Source organism: Mus musculus, chromosome 6 (genome assembly GCF_000001635.26).
Source record: "Mus musculus strain C57BL/6J chromosome 6, GRCm38.p6 C57BL/6J".
Classification (NCBI taxonomy): Eukaryota; Metazoa; Chordata; class Mammalia; order Rodentia; family Muridae; genus Mus; species Mus musculus.
Window position 1 is genome coordinate 43,468,755 of NC_000072.6, and position 20,739 is coordinate 43,489,493.

The 20,739-nt window shown below is 37.5% G+C and overlaps 1 protein-coding gene and 1 long non-coding RNA gene across 5 annotated transcripts in view; one reads left to right on the top strand and one right to left on the bottom strand.

Annotated features, from left to right (window-relative positions):
* 9430018G01Rik (RIKEN cDNA 9430018G01 gene) overlaps positions 1–5,564 on the top strand; it is a 31,890-nt gene extending 26,326 nt beyond the window's left edge. Inside the window, exon 3 of the long non-coding RNA NR_045988.1 lies at positions 1,994–5,564. This is a non-coding gene — a long non-coding RNA (RIKEN cDNA 9430018G01 gene). The remainder of the gene's footprint in view (positions 1–1,993) is intronic.
* The window catches only part of Tpk1 (thiamine pyrophosphokinase), a 328,217-nt gene that overhangs the window by 129,179 nt on the left and 178,299 nt on the right, over positions 1–20,739 (bottom strand). For 3 of the 4 annotated variants that reach the window (XM_006506219.4, XM_006506218.4, NM_013861.4), the window contains 2 exons: positions 20,121–20,216; positions 248–394 (listed from right to left, as the gene is read on the bottom strand). In XM_006506219.4, the coding sequence (XP_006506282.1) occupies positions 248–394; positions 20,121–20,216 (243 nt within the window). The remainder of the gene's footprint in view (positions 1–247; positions 395–20,120; positions 20,217–20,739) is intronic. The other variant, NM_001311111.1, reaches the window with a different exon arrangement.

Here is a 20,739-nt window from a genome sequence, read left to right on the forward strand (position 1 = left end):
AATAATAATAGTAATAATAATAATAATAATAATAATAATAATAATAATAATAAAACCAACACCAAAAACAAAAACAGAAAGCACTAACCCACAGAAAATCTGATTTTTTTTCTACCTTTGTGCTCTTCAGTCACAAGGCAGTGGATAAAACAGAGCAATTCAAGGAAGGGAGCTTTGTGAGAGACTGAGGCAGGCAGGAACACTGGCTCTGTGAGCAGAATGCTGATGAGGGGCGCTGTTTACTCACGGGTTGGAGGAGGTAGATGAGAGAGTCCTTTTGGATTATTATAATCGGCACAGGAGTGATGTGAGTGGCTTGGAAAAGGGTATTCACAGAGGCCATGATTTGGTCAAAACGCCCACCGAGACCTCCCAGTGTCACAATCACGTCAACCTAAGCAAGGAAAGCCCAATTAGAAGTCACAAGTGTGAACAATACAAAGACATGTCATAGTATCAAATACCCAAACGGTGCTTGCAGTATTATAACATTTGATAAGCAAAAACAAAAGCATTCATCAAACCTGCTGCTCAAAAGAGAAAACAAGCTCCTTGTTCAAGGTCCACTGAGCTGGAAAGTGGCAGAGCTGGATATCAAGATCTACTTGATGGTAGGGTTTAGTCTGTACCACGTGCCTGCTAACGCAGCAGAGCAGCAGGTTTCACTGTAGCACTTCATTCATACGTTCCTTCCATGCAGATGGCTTCACTGATTTCTGACATGTCCATACAGTCAGAGGTTATAGACCAGTCATAAAGCAGAAAGGAAGGAAGCATTTAATTATGATATTGTGCAAAAACCTTTAATTCATTTTAAAACTTAAGAGTAATAACCAATTTATATAATAGCAGTTGCTTAAAGTGGAGTAAATTTTGGTTTAGGTCTTAAAATATATTACAACTTAGATAATATGCAGTCTGAAAAGGTGGCAGGATTTCAGAAAATTATCTATGACATAAACACCAATAGAGCCTATTTAGTTCTGAGAGGAGTTATAAGTGCGAGCAGCCTGAGAGACTATCCAGTGTTTTTGATTTACTTCTGTAATTTATTTATTAACTTATTTTATTTACTGTTTCTAAGCTTTGGTAATTTGCATAATGACTAATATATATACGATATTCAAGGCCCTGATAACTAAATAAAAAATATTTTGCACACACACACACACACACACACACACACACAGAGAGAGAGAGAGAGAGAGAGAGAGAGAGAGATATCACCGAAAGGATAAATAGATGCATCATCATTCTAGTGATATTTTATCAAAACATCAAAATGTAAGTTGCACAGAAGAACGAAGAAATTTGTGGTGAGCGTCCCATTTTTGTTCATATCTGAGTTGAGAGAAAGGGGATTTAAATTTGGATTATATATGTCATGTTAGAGCTTGCAGTTTAAGACAAACCACACATTTACAGGACCCAGTAGTAGATTTAGGGTGAGTCCTCTACTCTTCTAACAGTTAGATTTGGGACTTAGGGAAATGTAGGAAGTATGTATCCTTTGGACTTTTGAGGAAAGCATGCACTCACTGTAAGCAATCCAACCAACAGGTAGAGTCCACTGCTGTCAGGAAATCAGTTAGGAAAACATATTCTACTTGTACATTACAGTTCTTAGCTTGAAACCTACTGCATTCCAGCTGAGTCAGGACTATTTATGACTCCAGGAAAACTTAACGTGAGTTTGTTTTAAACTGAAGAGAAATGTACTGTCATATCCCTAACCAGAGCCTAAATTCATATGAGAAGCTAGGCCTGATGGGAGATTACTCACTATGCAGATTCTTGAATCTGTATCAGGTTCCCAACTTTTCATTAATACACTCTAGGCCTTGAGGGATCCCATAACCTTTAAGGCCAGAATTTAATTCCCATCTTCTGCAATGGGATAGCACGATGAATAAGTAATATCTGTAAATCAGTCGCTGAATTTTTCAGAAGCAGCAGCAAGGTTCCTCCTCATCACTACTCATTTTCCCTGCAGGAAGTATTTAGCAAGGCTGATGAAAACCAGCAGAGGAGCAGTGCAAGCTGCAGGTGGGTCCACAGGGCCAGCTTTGGACTACTTCTCAAGACCTGTCCTTCCAGCGCTGCATGGAGTATAATATTCAGATGGAGCAAGAAAGATGCTACCCGGATATATGTTTATAAGATTTCCATGGTTCAAATGCATATCTCTCTGACTATGCCAATGGGGCAGGGATTTCGATCTATGACAGACCATATGTAGTCCATGAGAATAAGTTCATTTTGGACCTCAAAAGCCCAATGCATGTACTTCTAAGATTACTCATTCATGTTTGTGAGAACCTTTGATATACATGCACGTCCTCTGTCCAGAGGCCCATAACCATGGTCAATTTAACAGTGTTTGCAATGGAGAAGTCCATGAGTATTTACTGAGGGAAGGACCTGAATAAAGTTATAAGAGCCCAGAGAAAAACTATTGATAAGAAACAGGCAAGAAACTAACGAGCAGGCTGAGTAACATAATCAAGTTACTACGCTATTGTGCTTCCCTACTTGAGAACAGCTTTGAACTTATTTGTAGATTTTTTTTTAAAGAAAATGAATCAATCTCTCTCTCTCTCTCTCTCTCTCTCTCTCTCTCTCTCTCTCTCTCTCTCTCTGTGCATGCACATGTGTATGTGTATAGGCAGGTATACATGAATGCATAGAAATAAGAACATAGAGGTCAGAGGTCCATATCAGGTATCTTTCTGAATCATTCTCCACATTTTTTAAATCTTCAAAATATTTATTTACTTTGTATATATGAATGTTTTTCCTGCATTCCTATATGTGTACCAAAGACATGTCTGGCACCTGCAGAGGTCAGAAGAAGGTGTTGGATCCCGTGGAACTGGAGTTAGGATGGCTATGAGACACCATGTAGGAACTGGGAACCAAATCTTGGTATTCTGAAAGAGCAAGTACTCTAACCTGCTGAAAAATGCTGCCAGGCTTTCCACATTATTTTTTGAGTCATGTTCTCTTACTGAACTCATAAATTTTGGCTAGGTTAGCTTACCAAAGAGCTACAGGGACATACTTTTGCAAGCTCCCCAGCCCTGCTCAGGCCTGGGGTTACTCTAACACACTGCCTAGTTTTTACATGGCTACTGTAAATCTAAAATCAGTTACAAAGGAAGCATTTTACCCAATGAGCTCTACAGCACAGTATTTAGTGGTATTTGAAAAACATTAACATGTCATTTTTATTACCTCACATATATACAATTCATATATTTATGTTTCATTAATAAGCAAGTAACAAACAAGAAAGAGATATTTATTAGTCATCCAACACTTGTTAGGAACTGTTCCAAGCACCCAAGAATGTCAAGCTCCTTCCTTTACTTGAGTAACATTGAAATGGAAAACAAAAACACACCACAGAGGTTTTGGAAGAGCATTAGTTACAATGTGGTGAATGGTAAAAGACTGAGAAATGCACCTACACCCACCGGACCATGAGTTACTCTATACAGGTGAGCTGTGGCAGATTACATTCAGAACGAGGGTGGTAGGACAGACCCAAAGGACAAGAATGAGGATGCCACAGTTGAAAGGTGGGAGTTGCTTCTGATAGCAGCCTGCACTAAAGCTCCAGAGAACCCAGGCATTTTCTAAAAGTTTCCAGTGCCCATTTACTAGACCTGAATGAGGAATCAGTAAATAGCAGTAAAAATATCACTACAGTGTTGTGGCTAGCCCCGGTTCTGTTTGTATTTTGATGCTAACTCAGCTTCCCCAAGAGGGGCTGCCTGGGATGAGAAGTGAATTAAGTACTCAGGTGACTTCCTGTGAACCTTCCCCTGATGAATAAAGATTTCTAGGAACCAATCAGTGGGCAAGGAGCACTGACTTCCTGGTTGGAGAGCAAGAGAAGCAGAAAAAAAAGTCTTGCTTTTAGACAGGTGAGAGGCTGGAGGACAACAGGTAGCTAACAAGAGACCTCAGGATTAGATGGTGGAACCTCCAGGATTTACCTGCCGAGGAGTTATACTTAGGATAGCTTACACAATTAGGATGCTAGTTGCTGCTCCCACTGATTGAATTCGCTGTTGATTCGGCACAAAGTTTGTGTGGTGTTTTCCTTCACACAGTGACTCAACTGGGTTCCAGGGGGAAAGGTACTGGCTGCAAAGTGTGGGTTTGCAAGAAGTGCACCCCAAAAGGCCATGGGAATCTCGAAGCATGGGGCTGGCGTGGTAGTGACCCGACATTGGGAATTTAGAGAGCTAGGTAGAGAGATTTCACAGCTCCCTTCCTTTGTCTCTCTTACTGCTTACATGGCACATCTTCCTAGTTCAAATACTTTGCATTTGTTACTTTTTTTCTAGAGCACATTATCTATCCCAAGATATTTATTTAATAGCTTTACTTTCTTTACTTCATATATCTATAACCCTCACACCGTTTGTAATACAATGCAGTGCTAAACAGTTTAATGACATAGCATATCCTGTGGTCACTGCCAGAAATAGACTATCCTTAACATGAAGGCAGAGTCTTTCTATCTCTAGCAGTTAGAATAAAGTGTCATACACACACAGCCAGTACATGTTCGTTGAACAAATGGATGACTGAAACAAGAACAGAACAGCAGTAGAAGAGGTCATCAGATTTAAGTGGTGGAGGGAAGGAAGAATGGGGCCACGGCTCAGGGAGATGGATAAAATAGGGATTATGGGGAGTTTCAGTGGAAGTATAGACACAATTAAGATACATAAATGGGGACAAAACTGAGTCAGTGTGTTAAGAAGATAAAGGAGGGTTCAAAGAAACCAGATGTAGGTATAATGGAAAGAGCATTTGAAACACATGGAATTTACCATGCTTCCACAGTATTGTTGACAAATATTATTGACAAAAGGGTAGGTAATTGAGAAATCAATTTCACTAATGCATAACAATGGACAGTAAGAGATTATCTAGTGATAATACTCTATTGCTTAAAATTTGTATTTCTTATTATTAGTTTGTATGTTTGTGTCTTATAATATGTTTGTAATCCCATCTATACACATGCCAGCAAACACTGTGTTCTCTTTTTTTACATAGTAAATATGAAAAAAGAAACCACTCCTGACTAATTTATATGTATCTCTTACCCTCAGGTCAAGATCATTTAAAAGGATCTTATTAGTTAACAAGGCATGGTAGTACTAGAAGACATCTTTGGCTTTTCAAAGGTCACTACATTTAGTAAAAACCTATCTCATAGTCCTGTGATATCAGGTCAGTGAGCCAACTACAGTGTCAGTAGCTGAATAGCCAGAAGCTTGGACTTTAGCTGAGGGTCTGAACTAAATTTATTAGCATGTTTTGCAAGATTCTTTTCATTTCTTTCCCCTTGTAACATTCTCATTTTCTAACACTGTAAGTTAAATAGTAGTGGAAAGTGTTTTGTTTTGAAAAATGAATGAAAAACTGGGCTCTGCTTTAAATGTCTTAACAGAGCCATGGCAAGGCTAGCTAAGAAGTATATAACACCAAAGGAAGACATGATTTTACTTTTCTATTAAGGCAATAAAAACCTTTCTGTAACCAAATGACAAGTTTTTCTCTCTTTGACCTCAAAAAGACTTAGATATAGCTTGCACCATCTCCTGTAAGAACAGTGACTGTCAGCTTATTTTAATTACATTTACTTTCTAGAAATTGAATTCTGGGGATGCATAAATGGGCAGTTTCCTTGTGGCTCACCCAGATAGGGTGATCATATAATTTAATGTACATAGTGAGACCTTATGGAAGTAAAAGCGGGTATTATAAATAGTTACTGCGAGAATAGAGAAATACGGACTTTGCTGTATAAACTAAGACATTCATTCCCTGCCTCTAGATAGGAAGGACCTAACAGTAGCAAAGTCAATCTAACAAAATCAAACATACGGGTTTAAGTCAGCTTACTTGGCACACTTACCAGTCTTTAACTTTCAAAGATCTTTACTGCACAATGATAAAAAATTATAGTTAAATTATATCATTTGTTATAATTTGAAAACAGAAGCATAAGTACCATCCACAGGCAAAAAATTGGGCCAAGAGAAAGCAAACAAATTAATTGGAGCTAGGATATTCTAATAGTAATTAAAAAAAAACAAAAGAAAATGTTTTAAAGCAAAACAAAATACTTAAACTACATGTTTTAATAAGGGTATAAAATAATTCTAGAGATGGGCATGAAACAAAGTAAGAAGGCAGAGAATGTGAAGTTTCAGCTATTCTGGCTACAGCACAGGCTACACTGATAAGTGGAGGCACAGACAGTCCCAGCCATCAGTCCTATGGGATCCCACTGTATCTCACCCATTGCAGGGTATGGCACAGTAAATGCCAACCTGTATGGGTATGGAATAAGCAATACTTCCAACGGTAAGTTAACACACACAGAATTCATAATTTTTCTTTAACAATTCTTATTCTATCCTCCAATACAGAGCTTTGATGAATGCAGGAGCATTTTTGTGTGGTTAACCATACTGGCCCTTGCCTGGACAATACCTACATAGTGACTTGTATTACAGCTAAACAGCCATCTACTTAGTAATGATCGTTTCTTCTACCATCTCATTTCTGGTTCCGCTTAAAGTTAAGTTTCAGTCTTTCCGAGTGTGCAAAATCCCCCTCCAGTGATGGATCTTAAGCTAAGTTCTCAACTCATACCCTGCAGTAAAATTCCACAAGTATCTGATGTCTCAGAACCTCCCACAAGTGTGTAATTCTCTCGACCATTACCTTTCCCTTCTCTCTCGGGGAGGGTGTGACTAGTAGTTACCAAGGATGACTACTTCATTGCCTTACTGGAAAGAAAGTAAGAGTGTTTGGACAGGTACTTTGTGAAACATGTTGCTGATTAAGAACTCTCTGGAACAAACAAACAAACAAACTCACAGTAGGGCACAACACACACACACACACACACACATACACACACACACACACACACAGAGACATGACAGTAAGAAGGGACTTAGGAAGAAGGGATTTGATGATAGATGAAATGGGATAACAGAGGATAATGGGAAGGGATTTTGCTCAAAGAGCATTATATGCATACTGATGAAAGTATAGAAGAGTAAATGAAACAAAAATAAAAAGAAGGAACTGTCAGAGCATGTTTGAGCTCAGCATGATATAAGAAGTGAACACAACCAGGAAACTCTAAGCAGTATTTACTTCCCTCAGTTCATGTGGCTAAACAAGTCCAAGATGGAAAGGCCAGACTCCTGCTGAGGAACCTCTACTGGTTTGCAGATTGGTATTCTGTATTTCCACATGGCAGAGAGCAGAGAACTGGGCTAGGTAAAGTCAACCTTTCACCTATTCTACAAGACCTGCTGTAGCCTGGGTGACAGCACCTTAGATAATACAAACACAATGGCACTTGCTCTAACAGATAGCACATTCTCCAATCAGAGTTAGGTCTACTTCAATCAACAACATAAAAGAGCCACTAAGACACACACTAAAAGTCTATATCTGAATAGTTTTCTGAGGACTCAAGATAGAAATAAATAAATAACAAACTCAACACTAATATTTAAAGCTAATTTCTAGGTCCCGATTTTTTGAAACCCCTGGTGGAAAAAAAAATAAGTTTAACTTTTAAACAATTTTGCGACTAACTCATGACTTACTGTCATTACATTTTTCAATCTGACAAGAAACTTTTTTTTTAATTATTATTATCGGGGTGTTTTTTACCTGGAGATGCAAATTCTTAGCCTAGAGATCCCAGATTCTCTAAAAAGCAGACCTGACAAACTGGTCCTGATGACTGCAGTGAACTTTCCCCTCCTTGGACTCTATACACTGTGTAGAAAGGGATGAATTTCATACTTGCCTCAGCTCTTCCCACCCTGTGTCAATATAGACTGATATTCGTTCGTTGTGCTTGTATTGCTTTTAAACACCCATGCAATACTGGTTTAGATACACAATAGCATGTAGTATAATGGCCAAGTTCACTCCCATAGTACTCAAATGCTTTCTAAAATTGACCCTAGAAAGGGTCCATATCTTACAGGCAAACATATCAAAGCCAGCTGTAGTCATGATGTTGTGCTTCCCCAGGGAGGGTCCTTGCACTCTCAAATTTCCTTGATGGAGTGGACCACAGTTTGCCAAACAATAGCAATGAGATCTCTAGAGATACAATAGGTTTTTGTTAAAACAAAACAAAAATGGCATCTCAGAAGATGTAGAAATGTATTGTTTTGCCTTCTTAATGTAAATATTCTAATGGATTCTAGGTGCAAATTTGCATGGATTTACATTTCCACTCTCTGGAAGTGCATGGCAAGGAGAGCTGAACACAATACAACAATTTCTCATGAGTCTTAAAAAATTGTTTTTACATAATTTTATTCAACTTAACTCTGGTGCAAATGAAAAGCTTTGTAAAGAAAAGTCAGTAATATATTTATTGTGAGTAAAATGACAGTAAATGAAAATGTGGATGAATAAATGGCATAAATATCATAAAGCCTCTTGGAGATAATTACAATGTCCACACCTCTCACCATCAGCATATGAACATAGTTCTAGGGAAAAAGAATTCCAATGTATTCTTGTGAATTACACACCTTGGAGAAATGGGAAGTTGTATCGATCATGGTTTGCAATGTTCACATCATAACAATCGTCCCATGGTAGTTATTCAGATGAAATTGAAAACATATAATTTATGACATATTCTTAAGTTTTCAAGAAAACTTGATTGGATGTAGACTTAGAAAGGTTATTGGAATTGATGTTATATAGATGTTGTCCACTGAGGCTAAATTACTGACTGGTAGACAAATGAAACGCTGAAAAGTTTGTTTTTGAAATCTGGGCAAACACACCGAAAGTAGCTAAAAAATTCTCTAACATGCATGCTGTTCTACTCAAGATAAATATCTGATAGGCCTCTCGACTTGCACAGCCTCTTTCCCTTTGGACAGAAACTTGCTTGTAGTCCCAGAGAATAAAATGTATGCTATCTGAGCAGGTAAAGAAAAGGTGCTGGGTAAAGGACAGCTGCATACAAGGAGGTGCCATGCCCTTGATCTCATGACCCCCACAAGTGCAGGTGACTGCTGTGCTCCTGAAGTTGATCTGCTGTCTTCTACTTTACTTTTAGTTTCTCTTTCTGGGGAGTATATTTGCCCCATTACTCAGAGCTAATCACTCCATAATAAAGGAAATGGATGCAGTCCTCAAGACGGAGGAATGGAGGAGGTCATGAGGCTGTGGAGGATGAGGAACAGGTCTTCTGCTTGGCCTTAAGGGCCATGGGAAAGGATGGAGACAACATTACCACCATGGCCACAAAAGCCTTCATGGTCCTTTGTAGAAATGGTTCACTGTCAGACTTGACCTTGAGTTTGGAATTATTAGGAGATTCATGCACCCTCCGGTTCAATGACTATTGCATTAATTAGCCAGGGTGAACTTGGGGACATCAAGGACAGAGAGTTAAAGTGATCTCAGAAAGAAAAGGCCTGGATAGGAAAAGAAGGAAAGTATAAAAGACAAGCAAATGACACATGGGTTTATTTCCTAGAGGAATGCTTGTATATGATTAGAAATAAGTAGTTTTAGAAGGAAAGCATATGAGTCTATGGAATTGCTAGGATGAGAAAACAAAGATTAAAGAATTAAAGGATGATTTTACACACATAAAAAGCTAATTCCTTGTTCTCCTAGCTCCTAGAAGGACTGGAGATGACCACGCCTAGAGAGATATCAGAGAGAGCTAGCTGCTTTACTCGCATAAATTTGAAAACTTTGTAAGAAATCATTTTAACCTAAGCAGTCTGTCACCTGTCTGACTTTACATGAAAACAGTTACTAAAGGCTGCTGCCTGCTATACTGGGAAACCTCATGAGCTGTGCCCAGCTCTCCTTGAAGAGCAGGCTGGGTAAAACATATAAGGAAATGGGCTTCTGCTTTGGGTTTAGTTTCTGTTTTAAGGAAGCAAGGTTTGGGACTAATGATGTAGAACTCATAAAATATGAGGATTTCTAAAAAAATATTAACAATGATCAAAGCCTTGATGGTGTAGCTTTTGTAAATGAAAAACTAGGTTCAGGCTCACTGGAAAAGGCAAATGAATGGCAAGGGAGAAGGAAGAAACGAGAAGGAGGAAAATGATGAGAATCCCCGGGCAAAGACAGAGCTCTTGAACTGACAGCTTGCATCCACAACTGACTCAGAGTCATTATTGAATTAGTGCTGCTCCCATTCCCGCCTTTGTCAGGATCCTCCTCACGCTGAGGCAGCTAGTTTTTCACGCCATTTGGAAGTTTGCTGACTCTGGTCCCACAGATCTGTCTTTCTTTCGCGTGTGGTCATTTGGAATAGCAATGAGACCACCCTGCATCATGATCACTTCTCACCCCACAGTATTTCTTGCTTTGCCTTGGCCATAAAATAATACTTAGTTTCATATGCCCATCTAACATAATACCTCAAATGCCTGGTTTCCACTTCTGGATGAGTAAGAATTGGCTATTTGCAGTGTTTTTCATGCATTATTTCCTCAGTGCTTACTAGTATAAAATTCTCCTCACTGTTTTTGTGTAGTTTATAATGGGTAGCTATCAGACTTGCTATAGCATAATCATTTGATATTGCAAGATGGTGGAATATAAATAGCTTATGTTTCTACCATTAAGAAGAATAGAATGTTTTGGTGGCAAATTTGTACTTGGTCTTAGCACTTTGATTTCTAGATATGAGTTGGGCCATTTTATAATGTCAAATGAAAATGTCACTGCAGTGATACTAATTACTTAATGCTTACTTCTTACAGTACACTTAGTCTGCATACATATTAATCCATGTGACTATAATATTTATCATGTCATCATGCTTAGATTTACATTGAAGATATTCACAATGCTATTTACCATTTTGCCGAATAGTCTGGATATGAGTACCATAGTAAATTTATAATATGGACTACAATATTTATTTGATAGTAATATTCTACTGAAATATTTTCTTTCTATAAATGCTTTTAAAAGTCAGTACTCTTCAGGTTAATTTTATAGACACCTGAAATCGACCATAGGTAATCAATATAAGTTCAGACAGTACTGTTTCCTAATGTGCTTAGAGTATCTTGATTCAACAGATTACAGTAGAAAAGATACACATTCATGTGTGTTTAGACAGGAAGGTACACATAAGAGAAGTGGGTGTGCTGCTATTTCTACTCCACATATGTCGACGTTTGGCTATGGATATTGCCTGACCATGAACATTACATTGAACTGCTCTTAGGAAAGAAGAGCAGCAGGGACACCTGAAAGCATTTTCTACTTCCATCTCCAGAGCCTCGGGTGGAAACTGAGCATGCACAAGTCCATCTTCTGTTACTCAAAGGGAACTTTCTGAGACAATAATGTTCATGAGATAACACAAAGAGAATATACTTTGGCAGAGGGAAAGAGTCCTGGATCTTCCTGAGTACTCATGAGGTCTCACTGAGGATCCAATGCTCTGTATATGTACCTCTGTGACATGTTAGAACATCAGTTCAGGATTCTCAGGCATGACTGTGTAGCTATGTAGAAATCACTTTAAAAAAAATATACAGGGCTGAAGATGGCTCAGTGGTTAAGAGCACTGACTGCACTTCTGAAGGTCCTAAGTTCAATTCCCAGCAAACCACATGTTGGCTCACAACCATCTGTACAGCTACAGTGTACTCATATATATAAAGTAAATAAAATTTAAAAAATAAATACATTATCAGTGTAGATCAGGCATGACTTAGTACGTATACAAAAATCACTTTTTTAAAATAGAAACACATTATTAGTGTGGATTATCTTAGTTATTAATGCAGGTGCTATTGTGTTTAATATCTTGCCAAAGGGATTTCTATTAAACTATTGCATGCTACTTCATGACAACTCATCTCGTGGAAGGCCTCAAGATACTGTCTCTTTTTCCAGTGCTGGTTTCTGAATCTTCATAATGGTATAAAATTCCTTTGCATATAATGCCCTATGTCTTCTAAAGAGTATCCTCACAACCACCAAAGATGTCACTCGATATATTAATAGGAAATTCCATCTGGCAAGTGAGTCATAAAGCTGAGATTCCTGGTAATCAGATAAACATAACCTTTGTCCTGGGGCCTATAAACACACACTGCTCTTCTTGCAAGAACGAATTAGACTGCCAGAGCCTCTAAGGTAGGACACTTTTTATGTTTCTAGCCCATCTCCCAAACCACTTCAAAGCACCAGTTTTATCTATTTTCTCTTATTGTACAGTACTATAAAACAGATTTCTGTTCTCTGTGAAGGAGAAACAGATGTGAGTTCCTCTTTGGGAAGCCTCTGAAAATGATATAGGAAACAAGATGCTAGTACCTGATGGCCAGCAACCTCCTTCTCCTGCATTCTTGTCTCTCACTCAGCATGTACAGCATTTGTTCCAATTCCTGTGGAACTTGCCAAAGAAAACAACGCTGCTTCTGTACTAAAGGGTGAGGGTTGGTATATGTGAACATACTGATATACCGCTGATCATGTGAGGATAGATATAGTATTTATTTCACATTCCTTTCCTAAAGTTCATAAAACACTAACTATTTAAGCTCCTAACATTCATTTGAGGTAGACAGGCCTAGACTCCCAACACAAACTTGTAACATATGCCTTACAAACACTGGCTCAGTTACATAGTTGCTGTTGGAGAGTACAAGGCCTTCTATCACTTCTTTAAGACATATTTGTTATCATCAAGTTCACAATGGCAATGCCTTATGAAGCAATCAGGATATTTTTGGTTCCTCTTGACATGTGCAAGCAACTTAAAACACAGAAAAGAAGTAGGGGTTCCAGAATTAACAACTCATACAGCACAGAACAAACTTAATGTAAGATCTTAATACTTTCACATTACATACAACACACACTGAATCAAAATCCTATGTTATATCATATATAGAGAGACATAGAGCCATATATAATATATCACCATATAAAATATATTATACGTTATTATAATATAATACAATGTAAATATTGGATGTACCCATGGCAATTCCCATGTATTTCTAAAACAGAAGCATTTTCAGTTACAAAGGGACAGAATCTGTGGAATCAGAACAGGCTTTGAAAATTAAACCAAGCAATAGTGTCTAATAACATTTGATAACAAGGCTTACTAAATAAGATCCTCCGAATTTGACCATGCTCATGCTAGAACTCCTACACGTTTCAGGCACAGTTTGCTTATGGTGGTACACATGAGCACCTGTTCATATGAAACATGCATTTTACCATTTAAAAATATATTAAAAATTACTGAAAGCAAAAAATGTCATATGCCATTGTGCTGAGGAGATAACAGAACAAGGAAGAGTATAAGGAAAACTGATGCAGTAGCCTAGAAAGGAGGAGTGAGGAGTTCTGCTTAACTAGAGAGGCAAGAAAGACCTTGGTCCTATGAGCTACATTCTACATTCTCATTACAAAGAATATTTGTCATTCCAGTTTTCCCACAGATGATGTGGGAAAGGATGGAACATACAGGTTGTACATCTACCTGCAGTTGGTGTGCAGCATCTACTATATACCTGAGTTACTCCATGGCTACCTGTCTGTCCCTTGTATTAGACTGGAGAGTATTAGAGGTCATAAGTTACCATATGACTCTGTTTGTTATAAGTCAAATTAACTCTCATATTTTACAAGAAATAAAATGGAGACTTATACAGCTGTTTGCTATCACATGGCCAAACAGAGGTCCAAGAGTTGCTCAAGAACTTGAGCACCTGGATTTTAGTTACAATGCTATAAACACTAGTAGCTTAGAAAAAATTTAAATTATAATTGCTACTTTTTAAATACATATCCTCATTATTACTAATGATAGATATGAGAAGGATATGAGAGATTCTACCCATATGTGTGAGAAGAATGAAAGAAAGCTACTAGCATGCATCAGAGTGAAAGTGCAGGGAAGATTATAGAATCCTCTGGCATCTGTACACATGCCACTAGAAACACATTTAGACATTGGCTTGGTTTTAGCAAATACATAACAACGGTAGACAGTTAATTATTTAAAGCATATTAAGCACAATTAATATGTAGTGTGTTACTTTTCAGAAAAAGGAGGGAGTAAAAATGGGTGAACAAAAACTAACAAAATAACTCAGCTAATTTAGCACCAGTAAGACTGCAAAAAGCTGCATGCAAGAGAGGGAATCAAGGGAATTTTAAGAAAGTGTGATCAACCATTGTGTAGTAGATAAGGTAGCTTAAAGGTGTATATAGGTGGATGATGGCAGTGCCATTGAATGAGATATTGTGAGCAGGATGATGAATTTTGTTTGTCAGTGAAGTTCCTCTGTCCGACTGTTAGCTAATAGTAATATAACTTTGTGGTTTTTTGGAGTAGACCTATAGATTAGGTTATTAGTACAAAAGTGGTAACTGAAGCTAAGGGACATAGGAGAAGGAGCAGGAGACAGGAGTGAAGCAGGTCAACACTAAGAGACCTGAGGAAAAGAGGGACAATGAAGAGTCATGAAAGGTTAGCAGACCACCTAAAGAATGCAGAAATAAAGAGCAAACTTTTTGAGTCCATCTGGTTACTACACCTCATAAGGCTGCATATATGGAGAGATAGTGAAGTCCTGGGCTGCTCTTCCAGTTTAAATGCCTCCAAGTGCCAAACTAAGATTTCCTAGCAAACTTTTCATCTAAAATAGTTACCTAAACATGAAGCAGAGAATCAAATGGGAAGCATTCTAAGGGCATCCTTTAAGGTGAGTGAATTCACTCACTTGATTTTCTTGCATCTAAGAAACACCCTTCTTTTCAACACTGAACCATATCACATATGTTCTGTGCGATGCTCTATGGAAATAATACATTTAAGCCAGGGTATATTTATTCTAATAAACTGTTACTCTGAACCATTTTTAGATTACAAGGTTATAAGGGTAGTAAAGACGTGTACTTTACCCAGGTATCCTGTGTTTTCATCTTCTAATCATGGGATGTTAATTACAACTAGTACTGCAGCTGTTTATTTCTAACTGTCCACATTCCACCATCTGCCTATCAATACCAGTTTTTCAATTCACACACCAATACAGATTAGGAAACTACATTCTTTGTCATACATTCTTAGTCTTTTCTGACTTGTGATAATTTCTCAACAGACAGACAGACTGCCTGATAGGAAATATTACATTTTGTTTCAGATCTGGTTAAAGATATTGGCTCGTTAACCCAACCAGACCAAGTTCCTGCTATAGTAGGAATGATGTGAATTTCTATATACTGAGTTCCCAGTATAAGAGAACATAGCAACTCCTTTTTATATTTTGCTCAGGAGGCTAGGCATGGGGGTTAATTATGCCCAGGGGCTTAGGACTGGTAGGATTAAAAAAAAAAGACACGAGGAGACACTTGGAAAACTGTGAACCTATCAGAGACCCATGGGTCCTCCTACATTCCAATAGATAGGTCTTAAATTTCATTTTCAAATGAGGTATTTTTTCAAACAAGACATTTATGATATATGATTACAGTACACAAAATAAAGTCATCATAAAAAATAATGTATACCTAAATTCAACATGGGTAACAAATGCCTGTAAATACATAGTACTTGCTGATGTAAGGCCAGTGTACCTATACGCATGAAAGAGTTTAAACGATGGTCAACCTATAATTCTTAACACAGGCCTCAGGCCTCATCACAGTGGAGAATTCCAATCCAGACATAATTAAATAACACAAGACTATCCTAGGTTAGTTTTGTTTGGACAGTTACAGGTTATCTTGGGGTGCAGAGTGATGCCCTAGTTCAGCAAAACAAAAGAAATATATGTGTGTGCAGATATAAAAATATAGCAGCAATTGAAGTAATCGAATCTACTGTCCTGCAATACCAGTAAATGCCTTAAGGAGACATGTCCTGTCGTTTTCAGTATCTTAAATTGTAGACTTATTCCTGCTTCATTCAAAGAATGTGCACACCACCTTTTATGGTGCTTGGACTCACAACGTTTAATGCTTCCTACTAAATACTATGGTGTAGATATAAAGTGTTTAATCACTTGAGCACTGGAAAGTAAGTGTTGTTTAAGGAGCATTCATATCAGCTGTCATCCTGATAGTGAATTATTCAAGATTCCATTACACATAAGGAATACTGTCCCATGAAAGCAAAGCATTAGAGTCCCATGCATAAGAGAAGCCTTCTGTCCAAGAATGGAACTTGAGGGCAGATGAGTTTGAAATAAAGGCAATTCATGGGATTTTTTTCTTCAATTAATCTCATATACTAGATAATAAACTCCTTCAGGCTAAGAAGAGTCTTGAATCCAAATACTGCAAAGTTCAATGCTGCATGGTACAGCCTATATTGGATACCCCATTTATAATCAAAATTTTATTTTGCAGCAGGATCTTGTATCTTCTGTTATAAATTGGTGACAAATTTATCTTTATAAATTATAAGGAAATCAAGTAAAAATGTGTTTTATTAGGAAAAGAGAAGCATAAAGAATTATTTCTTATACTTCATATAGATAATTTAGGAAGAAAAATTTGAAAGCTGTCATGATCTCACACTGTGATAAAAGGATGGATGTGGAGGATAATGTATTATTTGCTTTTCTAATGTTTACTTCTTGCTAATTCATCAAATTAAAAAATGTATTCCAGGTTTAAAAAAATCCAATAGAAATGCACAGAAACTACTTCCTCACATTGAATACATGGCAATGTAATAGCAACCGACAGTGAAATAGAACAACCACAGCACTGTGCTGGAGGGTTGGTTCCATGAATGTGGGTTCTGCCTCAAAACAGGCTACTGTACAGAGCCAACCCTTCTTCTACAGCAATGTGAAATAATATGCCTAGGTGCTGAGATGAAGAGAAATGAATGACGGAGGCATTGTGACAGGCATATGATGACTGAGAGGATAAACAGAACTGGGGTCCTGGGAGCATCAATCCAGCACACAAAGTAGCAAATAAATGACTAAAGAGAGATTAGCAAGTACAATATGCAAACTGTGGACAGAGGTGTAATTCATAACCCCAGAGGAGAATGGACAGAATACTGTTACATTCAGCTATTCACAAAGGTGCAACATAAAAAAAAAAAAAACCATGAAATACTGATGTCTGCACTTCTTGGCTTAGTATTTTCGGACCGCCCTTGGTCACAAGAACCTGAAGGTACAGACAAGGAATGTGCAGTTGAGGGTAGACTACTACCACTGTGCTTCACAACCTGAATGACAGCTACGTCAAGAAGTTTCCATCATGAGCAACATAGTCTTCAGTTTATATAACCATGCTCTGTGTGTGTGTTTAGATATATAGGTACATGTACAGAAGTTGGGTATGTTTCTCAATTACTGTCTACCTGTTTTTCTGTAACAAGGGCCTCTCTCTGACCCTGGAGCTCAATACTCAGTCACACAGTCTCAATGTATGCTTTTCCTGTATTGATTCAGCTCATATTAATTTAATTCTCAGTCTTACCTGAGACCCAGAAGAACGGGTATGGTGTTTTCGTACCTTTCCCAAGTTATCTGTCCTTGCTTCATGGTGCAGTGATTTAAAACTTACTTTCTTCCTCTGATACCATGCTCCTCTTTACTCGCCACAGCCTCTCTGATAAACCTCCCATTAACTGTCCCATTCTTTATATTCATAAAACATCAAACTCACCAAATATACAGAGTATCGCTTTATGCATTAAGACTCTAATATCTGTACCTGACACCAACTTTTTGGTTGGATAGTAGAGATGGGAAGAAAACCAAAATCCTTTCAGGAGTTCAGAGTGCCCTAAAGGAGGACTAATGGGCGATATGAAGATGAGGAGGGACAGATCCTTCTCTATTTGATCATGGAGGAAAACCTGACTAATCAATCAAGTATGGTTGAGACAAGAACAGAAAAACAAAACAGGTTTGCAAGTAAAGGGACAGACATATGAAACTGCCTGGGGACAGAAAGGGGAGGAAACATGGTAAATTTTCGTATCTACAAAAAAGAGCCTTTAAGTATAGGCTTGATGACACAGGCCTGGAGCATTCCGAAGGCTGTGACCACTAGGGCAGGCATGACTCCTCCACACAAATGCTCATGCATTCCACTCCTCTGCTACAACCCTCTCAGCACACAGCACAAGGAATCCAGGCTTTTTCCTGCAAACCCCTGAGCCAAGGCTCCATCTCTCCCAGTAGTAGCAGACCTAGGACTGGCAGAACTGAAAGACAAGGTCATTGCTATATATGCATTCTGCTGGTCCTCTAGCAGGTGCCTCATGCAAAACTTCTCACTGATTGGACTTAATAATAACATTTAATAATAATTCCTCTTATCATTATTTGCTTATTTTGAAACTCTTTTTTTTCCAGATTATTTTCATTACCCTAGTCTATGAGTTTCCTGTATGTGGAGATCTTGTTGAATTTAGATAACATTGTTCCTTTTGAGAAACAATGGCTGTCTTATAGATACTATCAGTTATACAAAAATGGGACTTGTATAATTATGTTTCTATTTTTAATAATTTTAACAGAAATGCTTGAAAAAGAGGCACAATTGCAATGATTTACAATATTTTCTTAATAAACTCAAAATCAGCTACATATGGTTAATTGCCATATATAGATAATTCTCAATGGGATGTTTGCTTTTTTACTAAACAAGTATTAATTTATAGCAATTTACTGCTGTAAGAAGCATGAAATATTTGGTATAGTTCAGCAAAGCTACAACAGATTGAGAAATGTTCACGGGAATTACTTTCTTGTGTCTGCACATTGAACTATTTGCCAATTATGACAGTTAACAAGGTTTTTCTTCAAAGAGGAAAAAGGACTTATTCCTCAACTTAAATATATGTGCTGGAGTAAATCTCTGAGGGAGCACACTCCTGGGGAATAAGGTCTTTTTATAGTTGCTTCTCCTAAATCCATGCTACCCTGGCAGGTGGCTAGTCATTGTGTGTTATGAAGAAATAATCCAGGCCATCTAGTCCACTCCCCAGTCACAAAAGTAGGCAAGGTACTCATCCTCTTTTGCTTTCCTTGAGTGCTGTAAGAAAGAGAGTCTGAGAGTGAAGTAGGATGGTGGTGGAAAGGGATGAGAAATTCTTCACAACTTTACCCCCCTTCTGTGCTGCAAAGTGTAAAAGATACTAGCAGTAGCTAAGGCATTAAGGAAGCCTTGTGAAGAGAAAACCAGATAGCATGTGAATATAAATAATGTAAACAGAGAAAGGACTGGTCTGAGGTGTCCTTGACGGCTATCCTACAATAGTAGATTAATGACAACACATTGGCATGCATTTACCAATACTTGTGCTACCCAAAGCATTCTAATATACAATGATGTTCTCTTGGTATAAAATTATACAATTCATAATGCTTATTGGTTTGTTACTGCTTTTGTTAGAATTTATAATAAAATATTTCATTTACTGCTTTAGTTATATTTCTAGGTGTTTATTGAAACAAAAACCTAAAACAAATTGTATACCACTTCAACAAGTACTGAAAGTATACAAAATACAGGCTGTGTACTGATTAATTTAATTGAACATTTGAGTGATGAATAAAAAATTATAAAGAATAAATAAATGCAAATCAGTAGATACCTTCTCTAGCTAAAAAATAATAAAGGTGATATTGTATTTCTTTACGTATACTTTGCAGTGATGGCTCATGGGCCAAATCAAGGCCATATTTGTTTTTCATATAAAATACACAACAGTTAAACAGAAATATTTCAAAACATGTGTGGCTCTATCTGGCAACAGTGTGTGAAAACGATGATTCAATTACTTTAGGAAGGCACACAATCCTGTTTGGGTTACTTTATCCATGGCTCAGGTCACCTATTTACACCATGCAACTCCAAGTCATCAATATCTGTGCTCTTTTCTCTATGCACCCTCAGTAACATATCTGCAACTCAGTCCAGATTTACGTGATACACACACAAAAAAGAGAAAGTCACAAATAACAACATAGGAGTAAATAACTACATAGGCTCCTTTGCATCTCAACTACCAGAGCCTCCCTTTTGGCATGCATGGATCTTACCTGCAGTTCCTTTTCCTCTATCTTCCTTTGGAGCACTTGAAGACACTTGGTAAAGTCAGTGTGGTCTTGGTCAGGAGTTGAAATAAGATCACAGCCCTATGTGTTGAAGACAGAGAACACTGAGAATTAAGATTTCAGTGCATGATCAAAAGGACAAGCTCTAAAAGTAAAGACAGCCTATTATTAGATAAATCCTAGGAGGCCAGTACTAATTCCACATCAGAATCAGCATCATTATCTTCATATCTTCATTCTTTCTTTCTTTCACATAAAGGGACACATCAAGATTTAAGTTACAATTAGGAGATAATTATGCCAATCATTTTCCCTAAGAGAAGTACATATTTTAACATGTAATCTGTCCTTCAGAGTTACTGATGTGATAACATTCCAGATTAACGTAAGAATTTTATACTTTTATAATTAATTATACTCACAGTAAAATTACCTGAACTAAAATGAAAGTATTTCTTTAAAAAAAACTCTAATGTATTTAAGCAGACTACATCACTTCAGTTACATAAATGGAAAAACTAGTATTAATATTGAACTAGTATTATATTTTATACTTTAGGAACAATCTGTCTTATAAGATTCATTTATAGTCTTACTCATGTGA